General features: G+C 46.1%; 1 protein-coding gene across 1 annotated transcript in view; it reads right to left on the reverse strand.

The window, feature by feature from the left end:
• Window positions 1–326: 326 nt before the first annotated feature.
• LOC128751192 (retinoic acid-induced protein 1) overlaps window positions 327–25,793 on the reverse strand; it is a 40,715-nt gene continuing 15,248 nt past the window's right edge. Inside the window, exons 2-5 of the mRNA XM_053852061.1 lie at window positions 4,264–10,517; window positions 4,098–4,191; window positions 3,961–4,010; window positions 327–1,854 (exon numbers count right to left, since the gene is read on the reverse strand). Coding sequence (XP_053708036.1) covers window positions 1,846–1,854; window positions 3,961–4,010; window positions 4,098–4,191; window positions 4,264–10,452 — 6,342 coding nt within the window. The 5' untranslated portion in view covers window positions 10,453–10,517 and the 3' untranslated portion in view covers window positions 327–1,845. The remainder of the gene's footprint in view (window positions 1,855–3,960; window positions 4,011–4,097; window positions 4,192–4,263; window positions 10,518–25,793) is intronic.

The raw sequence follows: 25,793 nt of genomic DNA on the forward strand, positions 1-25,793 counted from the left end.
TATTTATCCGCTTGTCGTTCGATGTAATTTTAAGCACTGTAAATCAAACTATGGATATTTTACATATTAATTCTCAGTGGTACTCAATTTCAAATATATTCTGTTATTTTGAAGACATAGATTTTTTAAAATATCGTGATATTTTCGAATTGGCGCCAACTTTGTGACATTTTTCCAAAATAAAGAGTTTCCCTCTACTGTATTTTTTAAATCCCTCCGTTTGAACAGGGAAAATACCAACAATATGAAAATGTGCTAACTGGGTGCTATGCATTTTTATCTCAATATGTGCATGTACAGTGGAGACAAAACACAGCAGGCATTGATCGTAGCAGCATTGAAAGGTGCTGGTATATTTAACATTGGCGTTACAAAAAACATTTTGAACAAACTGATGTTGTGTCCGTCAATCCTAAAGAAAAAGACATGAAAATCAACAGATGGCATGCTCCAACTAAAGTGACATTCCCAATAAAAGGTTGTTATATATTTTTTTTCATTGTCCGATTCTTTTAATAAGATTTTATAAGCAATAACGTATTCCATTTTATAGAAAATAAACATCTCTAAGAAATACTATACACAGTTATATTAGTACATCACATCTTACATTTAAACATCATCAAATACTTATATACACCATTAAATAATGAGCTTCATAAAAGAGAATGGCGTTTTTGCACGTTCTTTTTCGCTATTAAATACTTAAATATGTCTCTCAGACCAGTGCTTTTGCTTAGACTCCCTACAGAGTGTTCTTCAAAGCACGGCAGAGTGCAAGAGGCTACATTTGAGATACACAAAAGGACAGGTGCTTCGTGGATTCTGAATGAGTCATTGTCTTCCAGCACAGGTGGGTGACACGAATAATATACAACATGGTGATGCTAAACAGTAATACGTCTGAGCTTTACATGATGTGGAATGACCTGACTCCTAGGCAGACCCTTGGAGCCCTGATCTGTTTCCTGTTCCGCAGTGATCATGATTTAATATACAGTTAGAATGTGCACAAATGGTAGTGACGTTCTTAAGAGAGTGACTTTTTTACTATTTCTTTTTTTTTGTATCGTAAGAACACAAATCCTGACACATACCAAGAGATGATACTCATAATGCACATCAAAATACATCCCCAAAGTTAAGAGCATTATAATAAAATACCATGTCCATTAACTTTTTAAGAGCAGAATAATTAGAACCTGTAAAGAGTGTTGACATACACAGTTTCCTTTTTTTTGTTGTGAGTACACCATTTGAGAATCCTGTACCTACTGCTGATGGTTTGGAGATGCACCTTGACACTCACACCGACACAAACACGCTGCTGATGTGGTTGGAGAATGATAGCTTTATGATTATCTCGTACACGTACACACCTTTTGGCTCACAGACAAGGTGGCCAGATGGATGGTCCCGTCCAATCAGTGTCCTCCAGGTGTCTGAATATGATAGCAACCCCTCCGAAGGCAGAACACACGCTCTTTGCTTTGCATTTCAATCAGCCACCCTCTGTGCATTGAGGCCTGCAGGCATGCTGTCTCCAAAGTACCGTCTATCTTCCTGTTAAACACTGCTGTCTAGAAAAGGACCTCCTTCCACACGGGGCTGAGGGGAGCAGCACTTTTCTCTGTGGAGCAGCACTTCTGTCACGACTCCTCGCTGCTCTCGGCTCCACCTCGACAGGACATCCTCCTGCAGCCGCCCTGGCCGTCTGTCAGCCATCACCTCTGAGGTCCAGTGAATGTGGGCACTGCGTGACTTTCTTTCTGTGCCTTGCTGGATCGATCGTGGTTGCCTAGCTGTCTGGTGGTGGTTTTAGTGGCGTTGGTACACACAGATACTTTACAAATCCTGCGTACAGATGAGAGAGAAAAGAAGGATTGATAGTGTGTCCTGTGGCCATGCTTTTCCTGACATCGTTGTTGAGAGACGCCATTTCCTAGCAAATGTGAGATCAAGTTAAGCTCAAAATGGGGCTACTTAAGTGGGTCAAGTTGAGAGGATGGCGTGACCGACGGTGTCTCATAATCAATATTTGATTTTTGCCCTGGCTCCGGCAGGAAAATTGAACCAGAGCAATGTCATTCGGAATTTAGCTGTTGTGTTTTTGATGCTGATAGTTCTGGTAAGCAACACAATAAACCAAGTTAAGACTAGGGACTTGTCCAATATATTTTAAGAGCCAAAGCCCAAAATCCACACCAGGACTTTCACTAATCCACATTCCGTCAGTCAACCGTTACCAGCTACTCATCTAAATGTGTGTCACACATGAAGGCAATGGCACGGCACGCCCAGCGGCACCACCGGCACACAGGTGCCACTACGCTCTGCTCATATACGTGTTGTATATTTATCACGGTGTTCCTTTGTGCATCTGCAGAGTGCAGATATGAAAGCGAGCTGGCTGCAGTGAGCAGCGAGGGGAAGATGGATGCTGCCGGCTGGTGAGCCAGCTCGACTGCGAATGACGCAGTAGGGACGCCTCCTAATTGGTGTGGTCGAAGTTTATGCTCCACGTATCAGTCTCAGCTGAATGCCACCACCTGTCAGACCTCGCTCCTTGAATCCAGAAGGTCTTAGCACCAGCTTAGCTACTTATGTCTTCCTGTGCAACCTGATATCTAACGTGACGGCTTTGAAACTGCGGCGAAAGTTCTGGCGTTAGTTTCTAATTCACAGCCTCCTCGGGTTGCTCTGATTGAGGAAATCAGAGCTAGTGATAGTAGAGGAGGAATCTCGACTTGTGGTCATGGACCTGCCCTGTGGTCTCCTCCCTCTGCTTCTCTGGTTATGCTATGTGGATGATCTGGTATTGGGGCTTTCACATTAGAGCCTAGATGATGGACTTGCACGTATGCTTGTGTCGATCAAATATTTATTGTTATTTTTCCTCCTATCGAGCACTGTGAACCACAATTCTGCAGTTGTCCCAATTTTTGAGACACTCCAAAGAGACCCACACAAACACCACTATGTCCTGATTTGAAGTGTTTTCTCATTTGAGGTCGTACGCTGGTGCAATAGTTGTTCGCATGTACGTGTGTGCGCGCTTCTTTTTGCTGTTGAGTGTAAACTGGAACACCACGGGCCGACACGCACGGACGCCTCAGATCCCAGGGATGATGACAGCTCTCCCTGATCCCGCTAACAGCGATCCCTCCTTGCCTCGCTCCCCTTTCTCTCTCAGTTTTCTCGGGCTCAGTTTTGCTACCTAGACGTGGGAGTGGAGGTGAAGACGGAGATGAGACGGTGAGGTAAAGATGAGTGGGTATGAAAAAAGGATGACTGAAAATAGAAAAAAGAAGCTCCGAGTAGATGAGAGGTGAGCAGAGTGAGAGACAGACGGAGTTGGAACAGCAGGGGAGCGCTGAAGTAAAATACGGGGAGTAGGGATGAAAAATAACAAGAGTAGGGGGAGAGAGGGAAAAGGGGACGTGTTGCAGGCAGCGGTGGTGGGTGGGGTGGTTTGATCTGCAGCCAGCTTTTCATCACTGTCAGTCTGCACACTGAAGGGGGAGATGCAGAGGGGAGGGAGTAGACTGCCACTGCTGCTCAATGCACCGCTGCTTCCTGCTGAATGTCAGCAGCTCTCGCTCGGCTCCCTCCACCCCCCCCAGCTCCGCTTTTGACCTTCCTGTTTTTGTTGCAGTTGAAGCAACACAGCAGTAGATGGCGCATGTCTAACAGGAGAACTGTTGTGACCAGGAATGTGATGTTACTTTGCTCTGCCTTCTGGATGTGTTTTCGGTGGAGTTTACGGCAAACATTTAGAACTAGTAGTTGCTACTAACTGCCTCAACATTTGTATTTCTTTTTGCATTTCTTTGGACAATATTTTAGGAGTCTGTGCGACTGTGGTTAACCCTAACCCTGACCCTAACCCTAACCCTCGCCATGGCACTTATATGTGCCATTATAAAGTAGATTTTCTGAGTGTAAAGATTAATGTCTTACCTCATGTTTGGGACATTTGATTGAGAAGTCATCGTCGTGGAATGTACAGCCTAGGTATCAAAAAGGCGGTTTAAGGTAAATCACGTCCTGCGTGCACCAGCTGAACAATAATCACGCTCAAAAATCTGGTTTCTTACCTATCTCTTTGGCGCAGACAAAGTGGTATTTGTGTGGGCAGCCTCTCCAACAGCAGCCAAGGGAGGCCCCCAGATTCTGGCACTTGTTGCAGCTCTGTGGGGTCCAAGAGTCCAAGTAAAGTTAGTACAGTGCTGTGCAAACCCATGGTAATAGCTTCCAACATACCGTTTGAGCTGAGTTAGTTGCAGCTTCCTTCAGTCCATACAGCCTCCCCGCTACCATAATTATTCCTTTGGTCCAGACAGCACAGTTTTCATGGGCCCAGTGCTCTTTAGTTTCTGCCTCCACTTTCATCTCCTGGACCTTGCTAATGTCAGTGTCATGGTCACTGCGTTTGTCTTGCAGTTGCTTCATCCTCCTGAATCTCTCTCTGAGTGTTAATCTTCTCGGGCCACCTTCTTGAACAACCCTGTCCCCTCTTGGAGCGCGCCTGTAGCGTCGCTGTCGAGTGGCGTTGCTCTCCTCTGTGGGCGCTTGTGTACTATTAAGATTGTCTATTAATCCCTCGTCCTCCTTTTTAGAAGAGCTTCCCGGTTCTTCACTGCTCTTGAAAACATTCCTAAATGAGTGCTCAGCGGTTAGGATTTTTCGTGGAACATCTTTCTCTGTGTAGTACGGTCCACATAAATCACCAAGACCACTGAAATTTGAGGGCTTGAAACAGAGGGCACACGTCGGGGATCCCTCTGTGAGTGTGGGATTCAACATCGGCCCTTGTACCATGGCAACTGTATGTGGCTCAACCTTTGCAACTGTAAAAGGATTTTTCATTCGAAGAATTCCTTTTTTCCTCCGTCGCTGGAAGACAACTGCGTCTTCAGGCCTGTTGACAACAGCGCACCAAGAGGAAAAGTCTCTGGAGTTGTTGATCCGCACGTAGGGACAGAAAGAGAGCTTGGCATTTTGTTGGATGGGTCTCCGTCTAAATCTCTTCATACAAATGGTTTCTGTTTGTCCTTCAGACATGGTCACCACAGGGCCCACAATAGAGGCTTCCCTCTCACTATCTACTTGTTCCTCTCTTTGTCTTTCCTCCTTTTCTTCCTGTTCACAACCTGCAGCCCTTATAACAGCTTCGATGACTTCAATTGCATCCTTCATCCCTGGTTTTGGCCCGGGTTTTTTGTGCACCTTTGTCGGTATCACATGAGTTTGCTCCGATAAGGCTTTGCTGGGTTTTACTTTGCTCTGATCTATCAAAGGTTTTCTCCCTCTTTTCTTCTGGATGGGCTCCGACTTAGTTACCACTTGAGGTAGTTTTGTGGCTTCTGTACTAATTTCTGGAGTTTCTGCTGGGTCTGTGGGTGCCAGAACCTCTTCAAGCTTTTCTTCTTGCTCTATTGTTATGTTTTCCTCCTTAATGGGGGCTGTTTCTCTCTGAGCTTCTTGTATTTCTCGCTTCTTTCTTTTTTGCTTAATGTGCATCTCATGGTTGTTTTTAATGGCTTTCTGCTTAGCTAACCTTGGAGTCGTAACTATAAGGCACTCTGCTTCCAAAGAACCTATAGAGACGGCTGAAGTCTCCACCATAGCCCATCTCTTCCTTTTCCCTTTTACTGTTGCAGTTGCCACCTTTATTAAATCCATCTCTGTTGGCTGTGTACCGACGTCCGGAGCACCGTCTACCGACGTCTGGTCAACTTTCTCAGGCTGTTCCTCATTAAGTTCTTCTTGCTTTATATGTGTGTCGGCTGTCTTGTCTGTTTCTTTTTGTGTCTCATCAACTGTTTCTTCCCGAGCCTGCTCTGGTGTCAGTGACTCCTGATTCAACCTTCCTTTTCCTTGCTCTTGTTTCATTTCAATGCTTTCTATTTCTTCCAATGAGTCTGGTTTGTATTCGGTGCTCAACACTTCTTCACTCTCGACGTTATCAGTGTTGTTAGGTGGTGGTGATGTATCACCGGTTAAAAGGAATTGAGAAAGAGGTTTGTTAGCCACATCTTCGTTTTGACCGCTTTCAATTTGAGAAGGTTGCAAGTATTTCTTTGCGCTGGGTGATGTTATTTTCTGCACCATCGCTTCATATTTCTGTCCTCTACCTTTACGTGGTGGGAGGACCTTTGTTTTGGTTGGCAAGGTAGAAGCGTCACCACAGTCAGTTTCGTTCATATTGGAAATGGTTGGCTCATCTGAGACTTTTTTAGGTGGCCCCCTCTTTCTTCTGGGCCGTAGGACATTTTCTACTGTAGATTGTGAGAGAACTTCTTCGACCAGTGGTGGCTCAGCTGGCAGGGGTTTCAGTTTCGGTTTGGGACCCCTCTTTTTCTTGATTGGCACTGCGGGTATGTCGGGGCAGAATTTTCTTTTTTGAAGATTAGTTTGCTCTGCTGAAACTGGTAAATCACTCTGATCGATGTTGTCAACTGGAACTGTAATATTTTCCTCTGAACTGTTAAAAGACTCATGTTGCTTTGTTGTTACGCTGGCTACGCTTTCTACCGGCGTCTGTTGAAGGATAGGATCCTCAGTCACTCTCTCCTTTGAGACTTTTTCATCTAATGGCTTTCTGGATCGCAAAACCATGTTTCTTCCTTCTTTCTCCAAGGTTTTCATTTCATTTGTTTGCTTTGCCAGCTGGTTAACTAGTTTTAGATCCTCGCTGAGAGGTGTCACCACTGGTTTTAATTTTTTTCTGCCTCGACCTGCGGTTAACTGTTCTGTCTTCTCCTTCTGTATCTGCTTGGCTTTACATCCAGAGCCTTTTGGTCGACCTACTGGGCCTCTGATGGGTGGTGTGTCAATCAGCTCCATGCCGATTTTGTGTTCAGGCGTAGAATCTGACTTCTGAACTGTTTTCGGATCAGGCTTTGAGGTTTGCTTTAAACCAGGTTTTGGTCCTGGTTTTCGTTTGGCGGTTGCCTCTTCTTTTACTTCCAGGTCCGATGAGTGAAGTGAAGGTTTTGGACCTGGTTTGGGTCCAGGTTTTGACCCAGACTTGACCTCAGGTTTTGGCCCTGGTTTGGGTTTAGGTCCTGGCTTCCTTCCTGGCTTAGGACCTGGTTTTGAGCTGTAATTAGGCTCTGTTTTAGGTCCAGGTTTTGGACTCTTTTGGTCCAATTTCCGCTTCTTATGAGACTCGATTTTGGGTGGTAATTCTGGAGTATTGAATGAACGGGTACACATTCTGGATTGAATAGCATCAGTAATAATTTTAGGGGTCTGGCTTTCAATTGATTCCTCATTTCTTATATCAAGTTGATCAGAAAATAATGTGGTTTTGCTTGGGGACATACATGACTTTTGAATGGGTGAGGTTTCGCCACCCTCCTCCTGTTCTGCATCCTTTTCCAAGCTCAGCTGTCGCCGGATTCCCACTTCTGCGTGGACAAGTTTTCTTCTCCCTCTTGCATGCTTACGACCATACACTCTTGGATGTGCTGAAGGGGCCATAGGCTCTGGCTTGGTCAGTGGAGTCACAGCACTTGAACAGCTAATACCTGACTCCAGATCTTCATCACCTTTCTTTGGGGAAGGTGGAGTGTCTGCCCAGGAAGGTGCTGGAGGAAGTATTGACTTCCCTGGGAGCTGAGGAGAGTCTGGCTCAAGAACCTTTGCGTCATTGTGATCCATATGCTCCCTGGCCTGAACTGGAGTTGTCTTGTCATTTAGAGCGGAAAATACCGGCATGGCTGACTGTGGCTGCGGAGCAATGTCACCAATGTGTGACTCTCTTGTAGAGACTGCTGTTGCTGCTGTGTTTGGGTGCACTGCTGCTGCAGTGATCTTACTATCCTTAATTTGCCCGACACTTTCTGACTCCATGTGTTCTTCATCTGGCTTTTCTGTTTTATTTACGTAATCCTCTGTGGATGTCTGACTCCCGGGCACGCCTTCCTTCAATTCTTCATTAGCTTCCTTGCACACAGCAGGGAACAGATTATGTTTTATTCCTGTTACCTCGTCGTCTTCTTCTTTTCCCTTCTCATCCAGCACTATCTTCTCTGACTTTGTCTCGTCCTCCTCACCGTGGTGTAGTGGAGAGGTGCTCTCGGAGCTCACTTCCTTTTCTGACGAATATTGATCCAGTTCAAGTTCACCAACTGATAAAAATGTCGACGTCTTTTGTGAGCTCTCTGACGCAGTTGGAGAAACGGGCTTTGGCGATTCAGGTTTACTGTCACTGGATTCTTTTTTGTTTAGGTCGTATTTGTGCTGTACTTTTTCGTATATTGATTCATCATATCCATAATCTTTCTCAGGCAAGTCTTCATTTATCTTGCTCTCAGCTCTGAACTCTCCTTTCCCCTCTATCCACTTCTCCTGGGTTTCAATTGACTTGGATAGGTCAGACTCTCTTTCACAGTCGGAATAATTATCTATTGTCAATTCTTTGTCGGAGGATCGCTCAGTCCAGGCTGTTTCCTCAAAGTTTTCCTTAACAGTCTCACTTTGATTCTGTATATCCAATGGGGAGTCCTGTTTCGTTGGACTGGATATCGTTGTGATGCTTGTTGGAGACCTTTCATCACCAATGCTCTTTCCAGGGGTACTCACTCCGTCTCCTCCTTGCACTGACGGGCATCTAATAGGGTCGGGTGTTAGGTTGTGAACACCCGAGTCCCCCGACCTACTTGACATATCATCTGGTGATGTCATGGAGCATGAGGAGACTGTGTCTAGACTGAGGTGAGTATTGTTTCCGGACTGTGCTGGGCTTCTGCCCTGACTGCAGTAGTAGAAGCCTCTCTCCAACTGTTCATCACTGCTGCTGGAGTAACCTCCTTCATGGAGCTCTATGGGCGTTGGCTGATTCTGCATTGTTGTGAAAGGGTCCTGTGTTTGGCCTCCATCAATACTACTCCCACCATCTGGATATGAGGGGCTCTTATATTCATCTCCCTTCTTGGAGGATGAAGCACTTCCTGCGCTGCTGTTGCTCCCCCCACTGCTGCGCTTACTACTTTTCTTGTTGGCCACTAGTGCCTCTGAAAGCAACAGTTGTTGAACATTATTCGAGATGTTCTCTACCTGAGACGTTAGCGCATTTAGGCTCCATAAGCTGGGGTTTGAAAGAAGCTTTTCTGAAAAGCGCTCTTTCATTGTGGGTGCCTGTTGGGTTGTGGTGTAGCTATGAGGTGCAGCATGGGGCATGCTTGGCGAAGGGTGTGAGCGTGGAGGAATCAGCATGGTGTTTGAAGTGCCTTGCTCCTGCATTCCAGCTGAAGAAGTGGAAGATGAAGAGGCTGCTCCAGGGGTCATGGGAGGCTGACTGTATTGATATGACTCTGGGTTCGCCATCAGTGGCGAAGGTGTTGAGCTATATGAGGGAGAACGCCCCACTGAGCGAGCAGGGGAGTGGCTTGAAGATGGGCTACATGTTTGGTAGTACTGCTCTGGCGATCTCACAGAAAGCTCTGAGAGACAATAGTTTTGTTGACTGTAGTGTTGGTATTTAGGATGAGAATCCTGGGGATTGGTAAGTGTTTGTAAAGGGGCTTGCTGCTCATAACTTCTGGAAGAGGCTTGCTGATAGCCATAGCTGTTCTGGGTTTGTCTATACCCTCCAGGCTTGACATTACTGTGGCTGCTCATTTGCCTGCCATATTGTGCGTTTGGGGGTATGTTGTAACCCTTATAACAGTGGGGCATTGGACTACACTTTTCCATGTACGGTGAGGGAGATGGGGAGTGCTGGGGATAGTGAAGGTGACTTTGAGGGTACATGAGCGGGGATGAAGCAGGGTTAGCTGGGTGTGTCTGGTGGTGCGGGCTGGTGTATGATTGCGTTGCAGGCTGATGGCATTGGCTCTGTGAGTTACTCAGCACATTCTGGTCCATGTACTGTGAAGAGCCCTGTGCGGGGTTGCCACCGGTTTCAATGCGGCCAACAAGTTCTTGTTCATACTGTGTTAGCTGGGCAGGATCTTCCCACTTCTGCTGGAGGTGACCCTCATTCATGTACTGGGCTGAGTAGTTTCCTGGAGCCATATGATTACTGTAACCCCCAGGACCATGTAAATGCTGACCAGGGTTTTGTGGGGCGATTTTATTTCCTCTGTAGGATTTCTTAGATTGCAAGGGGGCTGAAACTCCGTTTCCACTTCCATTTCCACCTACATTTCCAGAGTATCCAGGAAAGGCATGCTGGCTGTAACAGTCTTTAGGCCCTCCTGCCCCTGGGCCTCCACTTGGGGTTATGTTTGCAGGGTTTACCAATGAGTGGCTGTCGTATCCTGACCTTGGGATCCCTGGACCTGGGCCTGGATGGGGACCGGGACCTGGATGCGGAAGCTGCGGGTGTGCATGATGGGGGTGTTGCCGATAGGTCTCAAGTCGTGATAATTCATGTGGCTCCTGCTGATAGCAAGGCTGGTTGCTGTGGTAACCACTGCTGCGTTCACGGAAGGACTGCATGACTCTGGAGCCTGAAGGAGGGGGAAGTAAAGTGGGAAGGGAGGGATGGGGGTGGGATTTGGTTTCTAAAGGCAGGAATAGGTAAAGGAAAGAAAAGAGAGGAATATCAAAGTTAGTACATTACTGTTTGTCTTCATCATGCCTTACTGCGAAAGATCATTTACAAGAAGTTTTCTTGTGTGACATATAATAACTCCAATCAATTCCCTTCCCGTTTGCACTCTTATCTGTCTGCCTCACATGTGTGCAAGGTTATACACAACCCTAACCAACACACACATGCCCGCACACAGATGTTTAATATTCAAATCATGAGGTGCATCCACCTACATGTTGCACCTCTTCTGCTCGCTTCTAGCTCCCTCAGAGAGCTCTGCCGTCATGGACCCTCCGACTGCTATATTTGTAAATGCTTCATATCTCGATAAGCTCCTCGCTGCCTTTGCCGGGGTCAGAGAGGAGAGTGGGCAAAAGATCCATGCTGAGATTGCTGAATCCGTCCTCTTGATCTGTCTCGCTAAGTGTGCGTCAGTCTTTCATTCTGATCATTACGCTACCATCAATTGATTTTGCTGTTGTTTGAGAGTAGAGAACGAAACCCAGAGAAGCAGCGCCATCTTAGAATACCTTCATGTATTTGTACCTTTCTGTAGCATGTGCTCCATTCCCTATCCTTCCTTGTCCTTTTCTGATTATTAAATGTTCACAGATTTGATGTAGGAAATTTAGAGTTTAAGTATGGCTTTGCACTAACAAATATTTGGGCTATCCATCCATCTATTTCTGGGGAGGCGGGCAACATCCTGAGACTTCCCTCATCCCAAAAACCTTATGTATTATGCAAATCCTGGGCCTCATTTAGAGTGTCCTTCCTGTGGAGTGGCACCTCCAAAAGGGAGGCTACCTGTGGGCCGGTTTAACTGGCTTCTCTCGATGTTCTACTTTTCATCTCCCTCAGAAGGCTGAGCCTCTCACCCGATCTCTGAGGAAGTGACTATAATATTTTGCCCATATCTCCACATCATTTGACCAGTTTTGCCCCTCAATCCCAAACCAATACCATGAAAGCACAAAATGATACAGTGATGGATTAAAGACATTTTCCCTTGAATTTAGACTATTGATTTAAAGATCTTATCTGTCTGTTTCTTCTGGAGCTTTCACTGCTGTAACACGGATAACAAATTTGAGGGATGGACAGAGCGGTCTCCAATGGGGGATAAATCAGATAAATGAAGTTTGAGGAGGAGCAAGATCAGGAGAGAAGGGACAAAGGACAGAGGAGTAAAGATGATTTACTGAATGAGCTTTCCAACCTGGGCTCTTGGGAAATATGAACTGCAGCAATTACTTCACAGACACACACACACGTGCACTCACACTGAGTAACGTATGCATGAAGGATGGTACACCGCGGTGATGAGGCCCATAATTAGGCAAATACGTCCAAGCGCTTCAACGTGTGATTGATTAGTGTTGGTTCTGCCCCATCCAGATGTTGTACGGTCTCAAAAAAGACCTGCACGTCTGTGCATGAATTCCTAGAGCTTCTTGGTTCGTTGGAGGAAGGACAAGAATAAAGAAAGGCAGTGGGGGTAAAGCCAGGCTGGGAAGTGAATCTGATTGTTCCGCTAGATGGCTCGTAATGTGAAAATGCTGCTACTGGTTCCAGCCATTCCCTTTCCTCCCCCCCCAAACCTCACCCTGAGTTCCCTCCGTTTTTATCCTCTCTCCCCGTCTTTCATCACATCATCTTCGGAAGCAGCCCAAGATGGGATTTATCATCTTTTGCATACACACGAAAGCTGCGCCACAGGCAGACATGGGAGAGGGAGAGTCACAGCTGAGAGACAACTCTTGGCACCGACATTCCATCAATCTAAAAACTTCTTTCACTTTAAATCTTTCATTATTTTACTCAACCCTACGCAGGGATGCTACCCACATCATGCCATGGTTCAGACATTCAAAAAATAAATACATAAAAATCACCTCACACATTACTGACCTATGACAAAGACTTTGAATTTCAATGATCTCATACCTGGACACACACAACTGCAGTCACACAGTGAATCCAGAGATGATGCATCTCCCCGCGTGTTTATTTTGCCACTCTTTCTGGTTAATTATGCATGCATAGGCAGTTTTTGAGATGAGGTGGAGCAGCCTGGGAGGAAACACACTTGCACACACAACTCGGCCCCTGTGCGAAAAAACAGTTGCGTTTTAGCACCACCCCCGTAATCATCACAACACCTCCAGCTCCCCAAAGCTCAACTCCTCTTGACAGCTCAAGGACACACTTGAAAATAACATCACATCACCTGCACCTATCGCTTTTCTGCGTGGCCTGTTTCCTACTCACCACAGCTAGTAAAGCTAGCTGCCAAATCTCAGCGTGCTAGTCATCATCGCTGCCTCCTCCCATTTATGCGCCCTTAATCATGGCGTCAACGTTCAGATGGGCTTGATTTTCCCCCGGCATCACCTCACTTGAACACGGCCTCCTTTATTAGATTTTTGCAGGTGAAACGCACACAGACAGATGCGTACACTCTCCTCCCCCCCACTCTGGCGTCTGACCAGACTGTGGGCGGTTTCCTACCCAAGCGAAAGAATTAGGGATGGAAGGAGCCAATATCTCCTCTGACATTTGTCAGCATCCTGTTGTCACGACTCACAGCTGGGGGTCACCAAGGGTCACTGACAGCCAATGGCAAAGATTATAGGAAGATGTACGACCCACAACTGGCACTCTCATCGACTTGACTGCATACGGCTTTCCGAACCGCACGACCAAAACGACATCATGTAGTTAAATATCTATTTCCTGGCATTCATTCATGAGCGAATCTGGAGTGAATTGCAAAGTGCGCTAAATATGCATCGTTTCTTGCCAATTATTTGACAGTAATAATAAACATTGTCTTTATAAAATCCTTTTTTGCTCAACAGAAGTCAGTTAAATTAATTGAGAGCGAACACACCTCTAAGCTTCATTTCCTCTCTGAATTTCAAGCGATGTTCCTTCTGTGACATTCTGCTTGTTTATGTTCCATTTGTGCCCAGAATTTGTATTCCAAATTGATCTCCAAGTTCTGATGAAATTACCTATTACATCCATCTGGAAGTATTCTGACGTTATCACAGACCCTTGAGCTCCCAGTTACGAGCCTCGGTGGAACACACCGTAACAGGCTCAGCGGTGCCGTGAAGGATGGAAGAATTGCTGTAGTGAAATCAGTTTATGAAATACAATTCTGGCGCGCTGATCTGAATTTACGTTTGAGGTTTTGATGACAAATTAAGAAGAGACAGTACATATTTCTTCAATTGGTTCTGTCGTGAGAAAGTAGGGCCTCGAGGCAGAGAAGCTGTGGCGTAGACAAAACGTGATGTCACATGTTTGGAATGAGAGGCAAGGAATGGTGTTGAAAGTGAAGGTTTGCTTTCTACTCTTGACGAAACTTTGCGGTTGATATGGCTGAACGTTTTAAACTACGCTTCTAATAGGTCGATTTAGTAAGACATTTGTGTGGACGTCTGAGTCGATTGCTTCTGCCTCGTCTCTGGGGTGTAGGATGACTCATCGGCATTTACTGATGTGGCTCCCTTTTTGGTCACGGATGAGGATGACACTCTGGAGGGAGATATCAGAACACCAACGGCACACACGCAGGCTCCAGTCAAACGCATTAGGAAAAAGAGATGAGGGATCTTTTGACGACTGACACAAGCTATTCTGAAACGGAAGAATAAATAAAGGTCAAAACAGATGCTTTTGTCTGCGAGCATTAGCTGTTTGAATCGCAGGATTCAGAGCTGTGATTCTATCCTTGTTGTGAAACACCTCTGGGATGTTGAGTGCAGAGGAAATGTATTCAGGGGTGTCGTAGCGGATTCTGTGCAACCATCTCTTCGTGTTCCCCGTTTGATTGACAGCCCGGTGATGTCCTGTGACCTTTATGAGGGCTACCACAAGCAGGGACATGTCTTGCGATGACAACAACCAAACCAGGTTCTGCTGTCACCATGGCAACCGCTGGACTACTCAATCAAGTGCAAAACAGTGGTGCATGTGACATCATGCAGGTGTGCCCTTGGGGGGCCTGTCGGACAGAGCGTTGATCTCCAGGACTCATGTGTGCACCTGGATATCCTATCACGGCCAGATTACGACTATAAAAATTGAACATGTCTTTCTACATTCACACAGTCTCTCTGCTGATTACCCGAGCTGGCGCTGACCTTTTCAGAAATGCTCCATTTTTTTCTGACTACAACGATTTGCAGTCACACATTGTCAGGCTTTCGTTATGGATAATTTTCATTCCTCGCTGCATCTGAGCTCGGTATTGATTCACCAGAACAACACAGAAAGACAAATAAGAAGAGACTTAGATGGTCAATGCAATGCAATCCGGGGATGTGGGAAAAAAATCATGTAGTCAGCAGTCTGCTTTGTTTGTGTCTTGGCTGTATATGATAAACAAGCGTGAGGGAGTCAATTTACATTTAATTCCACCGTTCTTACAGAGTCACACGCACTTGCTCTCAAATAAGAAGGGTGCTTGATATTAAATTTAACATAATCCGACCCTCAATTTCTGCGTCTTGTCCAACCTTTGTGCCTTCTTTCTTATCCATCTTTTCTTTCCGCCTTCTTTCAGCATGGTCACCTCCAGCCGACAGCTGCCCTTTGAAGGACTAAACCTGGCTTTGTTGACATGGCAACGGCGTAAGGAGAATGGATGAGAAAGTGATGAGAGGAAATGACAGGCACACACATCACATGGGTGAGTTGAGATCGTCGTCTTGGATACCCAAGCATGTGACAAGAATAAGTATTAGCAGTAGACTGATTGCTCGCTGTGTGTGTGCGTGAGCTCTACACGCCAGTCAATATGTGGCGACCCTCATTACAAGTTTCATCATTCAAGTCCAGCGTCGTACTTTTAATGGATTCACCGGACCACACCTGCCAGTCCAACATCGCCACTCAATTACCAACTATAGTTTGTCTCCTCCTTTTAAATGCCCTCATTTGCCCTTTTGCCTGAAGGTTTTCCGAGCAAGCACACGGCAGGAAACCTTCAACTGCGCATGCATGGTGAGTCAGAATGATGCAACTGCACATCAACGACGTGTGAGATAATCATGATCTTAATTTCCACTCTGTGCTTCATTACTGCCTGTTACGGTGGACTCTAGTTTACCTCACAGAGTGGAAATATTCCACAGAAAAACAACTTTGAAAGAGAATTAATTTCCGTGTAATGCTCAGTTTATTTCTGGTGGTGACGCCAAGGGACATTGTTGTGACCCCCTTTCTCTTGCGCACAGCAGCATGCACACAAGGGAGTTGGGGGTCCCCCCCAAAGTGGGCTACAGAGCTATTTGATATTCTATCAGGAATATTCAGCGATAGAGAACATAAATGATGAGCTGGATGATATTACAACAAAAAGCCTCCTCACAACCCATTATGGCTGCCTTGCTCAACCAAATTCTCTTTTGACTTAAACCACTGACTGACCTATTTTGGTTTGGTTCTGCCGTGTGCATCATTTTGATACTACACAAGCACACGCACACACAGACTCATCAGCTATCCCCATGTATGGGTAGACCCAGTTTCCAGTGATACCAGCCCCGTGTCATTCCATGAATATATTCCCTGCACACATGCGATTATACTCTGAATGACTCACACGTGTGCACTAGTTTGCACCTGCTCCCACTTTGTGCCACTTTGGTTCAGTTAATTGATGATCCTATGTCATTTCACTGACACACACACACACACAGTCACACACGTCCTCTCAGTATTACCTGTCCTCCGTCGTCCTCTATCGTCCCTCGCCACTGTGGCAACGATGCAGCTGGTGGTATCGCAGTCTGTGTGTCTGCATGCATGTGTGTGTGTCGCAGTGACCTTGTCTGAGGTCAGATCCGAGCAGACAGATTAGCAGTTGCCAGGAGCAGCCTCAGATCAGATTCTCTGCAGCTTCGGTGTAAATCGAAACAAGTGTCTGCTTTATGTACGCACGAGGAAATGAAGTCAGAGAAGGTTGATGGTATTCCTATAGTCATGACTCTAAAATTCTTCTAAGGACTTGACAGAAATAGTTTCCGGCTTGCCATTTCAGTTGTCGGATGTCAGTTTGGTTGCTGAGATTAGAGCAGATTCTGGGAAATTGCAATGCACAATCGCACCACTAGAGGCAACATAATTGATCTCAGTGCAACTAAAACCTCTTGATAATGGTTTCATAAATGCGTTTACTGGTATTGTTACCCCTCTTCCCTGTGCTGTAACTCCAACTGTAAGGGAATTCTCCAACGCATCATCCAACCATGCTAACAGGTGACGTTCCACAATATATTTATTGGTCGATGGTCGGTTTTTGAAATGAGAAGAGGGTTGGCGACGGGAAAGGGATACTTAACCCAAAGAATCTGTGATGCTGGGGAATGCACAAGCTGAGAGGAATACAGAGAGCAATGTGATAAGCAAGAGGAGTGGAGAAAAAACAAACACGGTAGAGGAAGATTATTGTCGAGATTTGATGAAGGGAGCAGAACACGATGAAGCTATGGGGAGGAAGGATTGAAAGATAAAGGAGAGGATAAGGGGATGGCGCGAGCGGATGGAAGATTGAGGGCACAGAGACGGGGGAGAGGAAGAGTGGGAGGAAGCAGGAGACGTGGAACGCAGCTGCAAGATCAAGGCAGATGTACGGGAGGGAGGAGAGGAAGAAGGGCAGGAGAGCAGTCGTGAGAAGAGAGATGCAGGGAGGTGAAGAAGAGATCGTTATCACAAGATCGCACTGCCTATTGATTTGTGTCTTGAGCTGGTGAAACAACAGCGTCGGAGGGATTCAGACTCCTCGTCATTAGCAACAGCTCGCAGAGTGCATCTCTGATGACGTGGGGACATATGGCGCGTCTGATGTCCGCATGAATAATGCTAGCATCACGCCACACAACTTTCAAGGCTGTTGGAAATCAGAGATCAATAATTCAAAGTTTTGACAAACACACACTCTAAGTGCTGCTGCGGTGAGTGACTTCAGTCGGTAAGCAGGAGGTGAAAGTCGCAGCCATTTTAAGTTCTAAGTTGGATCACATTTGATGAGAAAACAGTGACACATTGCTAGCTTGATACTTACATAATGAACTGAAGATTGCACATGAGAGAGGGAATTTGTTAATGCCTTATGAAAAATGTGGATTTTCTGTAAAACATCTTGGTCCAGAGATGGTACCAGCTGGACAAGGCACACAGAGGAAACCATTGCAGCCACTTGTGGTAGGAAATAACTTTACACATTTAGTTCACCTTTCAGAAGCAAAATATGTCCTCAAAATATTAAATCAGAACCTGGGTTTTCACTTCATAATTCAATGGTGATGTTTCAAGAAAAGTTAACATCACTTGCATGCAGTGTTTGATGTATAAGAATATATGTTTCACATTGAAATAAGGAGGCTGAAATAAGGATATACTGTACACATTGTGTTTATGACTCGGGGGGAGGAAAGAGAAAAGATAGAGAGCGAAGTCCAACGGAAATAGAATAGAAGACCTCTGCAGGTGACACATCTATCGGTCACTACTAACTGATGCAGTGAGCCTGAGTTCATTCTATCTTATTTCCTGTCTGTATTTCTTTTTTTTATCACGTGTGGTGCAGTGTGATAGTGGCAGCAGTGTGTGCGTGCATTTGAGTGTCTCGCCAGGGAGCAGAGAAGTGTGAATATGACAGTGGAACTCTGCCAACTGAGCTTGAGAGTCAACGAAAAGAGGAGGGGAAAAGAGAGAGAAAGTGAAGAGGAGGAGGATGAAATGAGATGAAGAGGAAAGGGGGAAGACTCCATCCTTTGTTCTTGGTTGATGAAAGCAGGAATTGGATCCTCTACTCCCACTCCTGCTTCTCTCTCCTGGTGATGAGCCTTGATGTGTCGGGGTGAGCGAGCACGCAGGGAGGGACGTACACATTCACGCACGCCACTGCCTCATTCCACTCAACTAAGACCCAAATGACTCCTCGCTCACTAATTAAACTTTAATCTCCAATAGCGTGCAAATTACCTGCCACACAGACCAGCTACAGGGAGAGAGTGAGAGAAGATGAGCAAGGGAGAGACGGATGAATGAAATAGGAGATGGAGTGAAGGTCACACTTCACCTGCAGGTGGAAAACAGCCTTGTGTTTGCTGTCGCAGGCTTCAGTTTTGGTTTACGTGCCTTAGCAAGAGCTCAACTTGTTTAAATCGGTTGCGTACACGTGTATATGTGGGACGGCAGCATAGAGGCTATGATCACAGCAGGTAGCTACAGGCTTGTAAAGAAGGGTCTCTCCTCATGTGAGAGGCCGAGAAAGACTTCTGTTGATAAATACACAGACTAACTTTAAGCACCACCGGCTGTACCCCAAAATTCAAGGATGAGAGAGCTCCTGAATGTGTGCTGCTGTCATCTCATTCATTATCTCTGACTTTTTAGTCAAAGAGAAAAGGGCTTCATGTGTACATTCCGAGTCTGCCCTCTTGTCTTCAGGGCTCCTATAATGGACAAACGTTGTGAGTGGACATAAACAGAATTAGCCATCACAGAGGTACCATTTTGTAGATTAAGTGCAGCTATAGTGGCTCCATATCCCAGGATGAAATAATTGAGTAAACACTGCAGCACTAATGCAGGATCATGGAGGTGAGCATATGTTCCAGGGTGAACACTTTAATCTTAACTACTGTAGTGCAGTAACTTCCAAGAAGTTATCCTTACATATTAAGTATAAATATGTGTCCACCTCTGCTGTTACAGTCAGTAGCAGTACAGTAATCCATGACCGGGTTTCTTCCAGGGGAATTGTCTATTAGTCGCAGTTGGTGGTGGAGCTCACAGTAGGATACACAAAAGGACAATCAAGGCTGCGATACCCGTCATGCTTCATGGCGGGAGGAAGTGTCTCCTCCTGGATGGTGTGTGTGTGCTGCTCGCCATGGCCGACTAGACAGTCAGGTGTTGTGGGAGGAGCATTGGCACAAGGATGCACCCATATGCTGGCGACTAAGTGGCCAGCACTGGGAGGGCACAGCAAGGAGATGGATGTGCACATGACTTCATCCCTTCTAGCTGGACCACAGGCGCCGAGAGACTCTGACCGACACAGAGGAAGTGAGAGGATGCACCTAGATAGCCTGCTAAATCCTCCTGCGGCCAAGATTTAGGATCAAACAGGAAGATAAAACAGGGAAAGGTCACAATTCATAGGTATGATAGGTTTTCTAAATGAAAATAAGATGGTCCACTGGCAACAAATTTTATCCGCTTAAGAAAAAACTTTCAAAATACCAGTAGTATTAATATTATCATCAATTTTTTCTGCAGCTTCTGGTATATGGCCAACTGAACTAACTAAGTTTGTCGTCACCGTCGGGAGGACTTACTGCTGAAATGAATGGCCATGGGTTGGGTCATATGCCAAATTCTGGAAACACAGCTGTGATACTTGGCTTGATTCCTACCGTACCTCCTGCTCACTGCTTCCTCTGTTTGGACCCAGTCAGCAAGGTGTGACCTTGTGAAAAGTTAGGTTTGCTCAAGGTGGCTTGAACAGTGCCATCTTTCAAGACTTTCTCAGATGTACCATAAGATTGTACGCAAACTTTGGTGCCTAGTTAGCCACCATTTCTCTGGACTACCGGTCACATAGCAACAAGCCAAACAATCCTTGTTCTATCCTTGTTCCCTTGGCAACAAGCCGTTGTGAATGGAGATGGATGGTGCTAGATGACAAAACAATTGCGGAGACTTTGGGTGGTGGATCAAATATTGACTCAGAAACGTTCTTGAAAATACCCTGTGACTGATTAATAAGGAGATGCGGGTGAGTGACAAGTTGCATGGGCACTTTATACCGTGTAGTAGTTCACAAGCAAATAACAGAACATCAAGAATCGACCGATTAAGCAACCAATTACAAGGGTTGTGATGTTAGCTAATGGCCAAGCTTACCTTGACATCAAAGCCCCGCCACTTAATTTCTCAGGCCTTGGCTACAAACAGGAAGCAAAATTATTCTGTGCCACACTAATCATCAACAAGGCTTTATTTGGTTTTCAGTCACAACATAGCCATCAGAAAGTCGCTGTTTCTGTGAATAATGAAACCTGTAGGCAGTGAATCACTTCACTTCCTCTTTCCTTTCTTTAGCAGCCCAACTATCCTCCTTTGCCCCTTTCATCTTGCCTTTATTCTACCCCTGCTACCCTTCTTTCCTCACTCCCTACCTGTCTGATTTGCATAGGATGCCTTATTTGCATACATATGAGCTAAAGAGAATGGGGATTTGTGTGCCTAGGAACAGAGCAGGTGTAAGTGAGGGTGTGGAGGCTGCTCAATGAGTAGAATGAAAAAATCTCTTTCTCTCTCTAGGAAAATCTGTATGTTGGAACCACCCACTCCTGGAGATCGCTTCCCTCTCTTTATGACTGTTTATGCCACGTGGGTTGCACCGTATACTGTATATCCAAGGCTACTTTCAATGGAAAGTCTGATACTATAAGACTGAAAGTCCTGCGCAAAAACTCAGGTGATGAGTCAATTCGATGGTGCCTCCTAAAGGTAAACTAGGTGGGGCCATATGGTACATATGGTCGAAACAGCTCAGTGGAACATTAGTTATTATGAGTATTGCACACGCCTGATGGTGCTATAGCTACAAAAATCGGTGGCAAGCCATTGTTTTGAAGAGACCTCCACAGGAATCATAGATGCTTGACTACCCACTTCACCAGACTGACTGTCATGGGGCGAACCTTGGAAGGATAAGATCCAAAGAGAAACAGCTCCTGGTGAAATTTGGAAACCAAGTACGAATGGTATGGATGAAAAATGTTCGAGATAGATACAGCATAGAGGAGTAGAGGTGGAAGACAACCAGTGTGATTCATGTGTGTGCCAAAAGGATACGAGGATAAGTGTGATTTGGGAGGGTCATAGGTTTATCTGTCAGAAGTGTATTGCACAGATGGACACCTCAGTCTATGTCCATGCCCAGCAGGTGCTTGTCGAGGTGTTTCAGTGATGTTGTTGCCGTGGCGGCAGCAGAGGATCGCTTTGGCAGAGGCGAAGCCATTGGCTGTGAGACAAAGCCCCCCTCCCCTTTCCATACGGCCGGGGGCTACCTCCTTCCCTCCAGGAAGGACAGCACACATCAGGCCCCTCCTCGCTCACCCGTGACGCTCACAGACACGCAAACAAACTCGCTCATTAAATATGTACAAAGAGAGAAAAAAAGTGTTCGCACCCACATCTCGAAGAAGGCACATGGAAAACAACAACATGCATCAAACATTTTGGGAGGATTCACACAGGATGCACAGAAGTACATAGGCCAGTTCAAACACAGACAACCAGCAGCCTCTGGAATATTAACAACCTCCATCCCCCTCCTCATCTCCACATCAGGCCAACCCAGATGCATCCTGTACAATCTGTCCCTGATTGCACGCAAACACTCCAACTTCTCTCGACACGCACGCACGGGCATATTTATCCTGCTCGAGCTCGCTAATTGCAAAAGGCTAATAACTGAACGCAGATACAATGCAGGCTTCACCCTGTTTCCTGTCCCTTATTGAGGACAGCGTCCAGACGTGAGGCAACTGCAGAACTCATGCAGGAATATGAAAAAAAAAAAACAGCAGGAGGTTTGTTGGGAAGGCAGATGTCAACATGTCTGTGTGTTTGTGTGGTTGTTTGATCCAGCCATTTGAGCCCGAAACGTCCAGCGCCCCAGCTTTAATAACTTTCCAACACACACAGAGTGAAGAAATCGCAAGAGCCAACTTCGATAAATATATGCATGTTTACGTGCACGCACACAGATGCGACTGCGTGTGATCACTCATGCGTGCGCCATCTCCTGTGTGTCATCAGAATCGGCTGGAGAGGACAGAAGGGAGGAAGGAGAAAGTGATGAAAGGTGGCAGGGGGTAAGGAGTGGAGATGAAAGCGAGAGGGGGGGTGTGAGCGTGTGATTGTAAAAGGGCAAAAGAGGGATATGAAAGCTGGGAGCGGAGAGGGAGGAAAACAAAGCTGAGGCGATGTGCTGAATTGGGTTGAGGAAGGGAAGGAAGGAAGGACAGATGTGCAGACTGCTGATTGGGTGGAAAGAAAAGGAGGCAGAAAATGGGGAGACAGAAGGTGCGAGCCTGTCACCTCCAGTCTGTGGCTATTAGTGGGAGCAGCCGCTCTGAGACATCATCCCTCATTCTGCTCCGGCAGCGCTGCCACAATTAGACACACACACATGCACACACCTTCATGCACGTCCATCCGTCTTTTTCATCCGCAAGTGTGTGTGTGTGTGCGTGTGTGTGCCTGCATGGGACTAATTGAGTGTGTGTCGGCCTGTGTCTGAGATCAATGCTTTTCCCCGTACTGTTCTCTGCGTGTGTTTGATCCGCTTTTTGGTCTGGTTTGTGTGTTGGTACATGTGCGCACTGCTGAGGGCCCTGTGCCCAGGCCTGAGAGTGAGTGATAGACTCCATGCCAACTTGAGCGGCATGCCACAGTCTCTCTGCCTGCACCCATGTCCTGTCACTGCCAGCAGCCCCCCCCATCTTCTGAGTCTTCTGCCTTCTCTTATCTCTTCTCAGTTTTATCATTCCCCTCACGCCTTCTCTTTTTTTCCTGTTAGTTTTCTCGCCATATTGCTTTGTCTCTCCACAGTGTGCTTCTTTCACGAACAATTTCTCCTAAACAAAATGCCACTGATGTCCATCCAGACCTCTAATCCGCCTGAAAACAGTCACATCTCCACATGCTCCCTTATTTCCTCACCTTTTTGTTGTGTCTTATCTCCATTCGGTATTGAACTGCGTTATCACAGTTGGCTATCCCCCCCACTCTCTCCATAACCCCCATCCAACTCCCACCTCCTCCCCCTTTCATCTCCCCAGCATCTATTATTCATTTCCACAGGCAGCCACTAGGGGCAGCTGTTTCCTACTACTCATTCATAATATTTTTCTACACTCCATCTTCCTCCTCCCATGTTTATTTTAACCTCTCAAATTCCTCGACATCCATATTTAGGATCTGCATCCTTTTCATTGGAGACCTCATTATTCCTTACCCTGTGCCTACACTTCCTTCCTCCATCACCTGCACCTCACAGGTGAGTCCTTGCATTTCCATATTGCAGTGAAATAAACACCATCCTATATCATCTCTGATCCCACCAGGCTGCTCAGGTAAGCCAGTGGGAATACAGTACTGCACATGAGTAATGCATCCAGTTCCACCGGGCTACAAGTGATCGTCTTTCACCGTATAGATTTGTATTAAAAGCATTTCTGAATCCTGTGGATGTGATAAATATAAATCTGCATTCATGGTCTTCACTCTGATATATTGGGATGTTCTGAAGCTCTAAATCCATCGCTAAATATGGGGAGGAATAGTTATTATGCATGACTTCACAGATAGTTACATCCAAAATCATAACTTTTGCTCCACAATTGTATAAGGTTCCTTTGCCCCATCTCTTCTAGAAACTCGAGAGGTCATCCATGTTGACCACATGTATCTGTATTGCCAGAGTTTGTGGTTGTAGATGAGGGGGGGATGAATATTTGTTTGCTTTCCATTTCTGATTGTAGTCCACCTTTTGTGCCCTTGTGAATGGTAGCTGTGCATCATTGCCTGGACGTAATATTACACCTTTTTAGCGCACTAGCAGCACGTTTGGCTACTGTGGTTCATCCTGTCATACACAGATGGTCAGTCACCCTGGAAATAATGCACATTCTGTCCCAACCAAGCCACTGAGCGGAAGCTGAAATGTTAAGACTGCGAGAAATTAGAAGTCGCTGGATAGATGAGCTTTGTGCTGCTGACCGCTGGCTTTTCTAGGCCAGTTAGCTGGAGGAGAGCTCATTAGGCAAAGCTGGCAAGTTGAGATGGTTAGCCTTGTAAAAATGTATGTGCGTCTCTCGACGATTCCCGTTTGTCATCCTCCGTTTAAAATTGTGAGGTGTGTGTGTGTATACTTAAAGTTGAGTACAAAAGCTTATTAGGACACAAGGTGTGCTTTGTGCAGCGCCAGTGAAAGAGAGCGGAACACAGGGAGAGAGATGGATGAGGCCGGTGAACTAGGGCGGCCAAGGATCCGGCAGCTTGCAGGATGGCTGTCTGCTGTCCTGAGGGAAAGGGCTAGCTTGTTATTTTAAGGAGGGTGACTCTGGTGCACAGGAAAAATAGGGACACAGGCACGTACCCTGGCTAGTCGTCTCCATGCTAATGAAGCTGACAGCGCACAGCGTAGCCGCTAACACATTACCTCAGAGGCTTATTTTTCTCCGGTAATCTTGACTCAACTGCGCCACATCATATCAACATGGATGGCGACTCCATGATGGTATCAGAGTTTAAATCATGTCCACATTTTCAAGAGGTTGTCCTCTGCATCATCTGTGTTCGGGGATGACTGTGTGCAGGAGACAGGGCAGCCTTGTGACTTAGTGCCTGTGACATTTGACATACTAGAGTGCCTGCAGTGTCTGCTGTGGTGGTCTGGGGCTGCTCTCTGCAAGCGTGGCGGCCTCCCTCGGCTTGCACTAGTCTTATCGCATCTTGTCATGTCATCGGCCATCTCATCACATTTCCTTTCCCCGATTCTCCTCCCTCCTTCATTTGTTTGCTTGTCTAATTATTGAAACATGGATTCCTTGCTTCAAACTACAGAATTTAAGCCTCTCATCTTCACTTTGCTGTCATTAACCTTTTGGCCTAGTCAAAATAAGGCATCTCTTGTACCTCTTTCAGGGCAAATTTGAATCGTGTGTTGACTGCAGCTTCTCAACACAAGCAGTAAGATTCCACTCTTATCTGCCTACATGTATGAAATATTGATCAAAGTTGCCACTTTAATAGTTACCTGTTTTATCTGTTACTTGGTCATTCATGCCTTGAAAATTGTTTCTTATCCTACCAAAAGCGAACACACACACACACACACACACACATGCTTGAACACGACTATGCACATCTGCTCAAAGGACCCGCCACGCACGTTCCCTCGCCTGAAAGATAAACAAGTGCGCACACATCTCCCTGGAAGTAACCATAGCAACCATCTCTCCCCTGTCTTCCTCCCTCTCTCTCGCCCTCTATCTCTCTGTGACGGTGCTGCCTGGTTGGCTGGCTGTCCTGGAGGCAAGACAATAGCAGGTTTCAAGGCCAATGTCACGTCTCCCCTCCCTCGCTGCCTGCTCACTCCCCTTATAAGGAAAGAGGAAGTGAGAGAACAACACCTAGTGTT

This window comes from Synchiropus splendidus, chromosome 19 (assembly GCF_027744825.2).
Source record: "Synchiropus splendidus isolate RoL2022-P1 chromosome 19, RoL_Sspl_1.0, whole genome shotgun sequence".
Lineage (NCBI taxonomy): Eukaryota > Metazoa > Chordata > Actinopteri > Syngnathiformes > Callionymidae > Synchiropus > Synchiropus splendidus.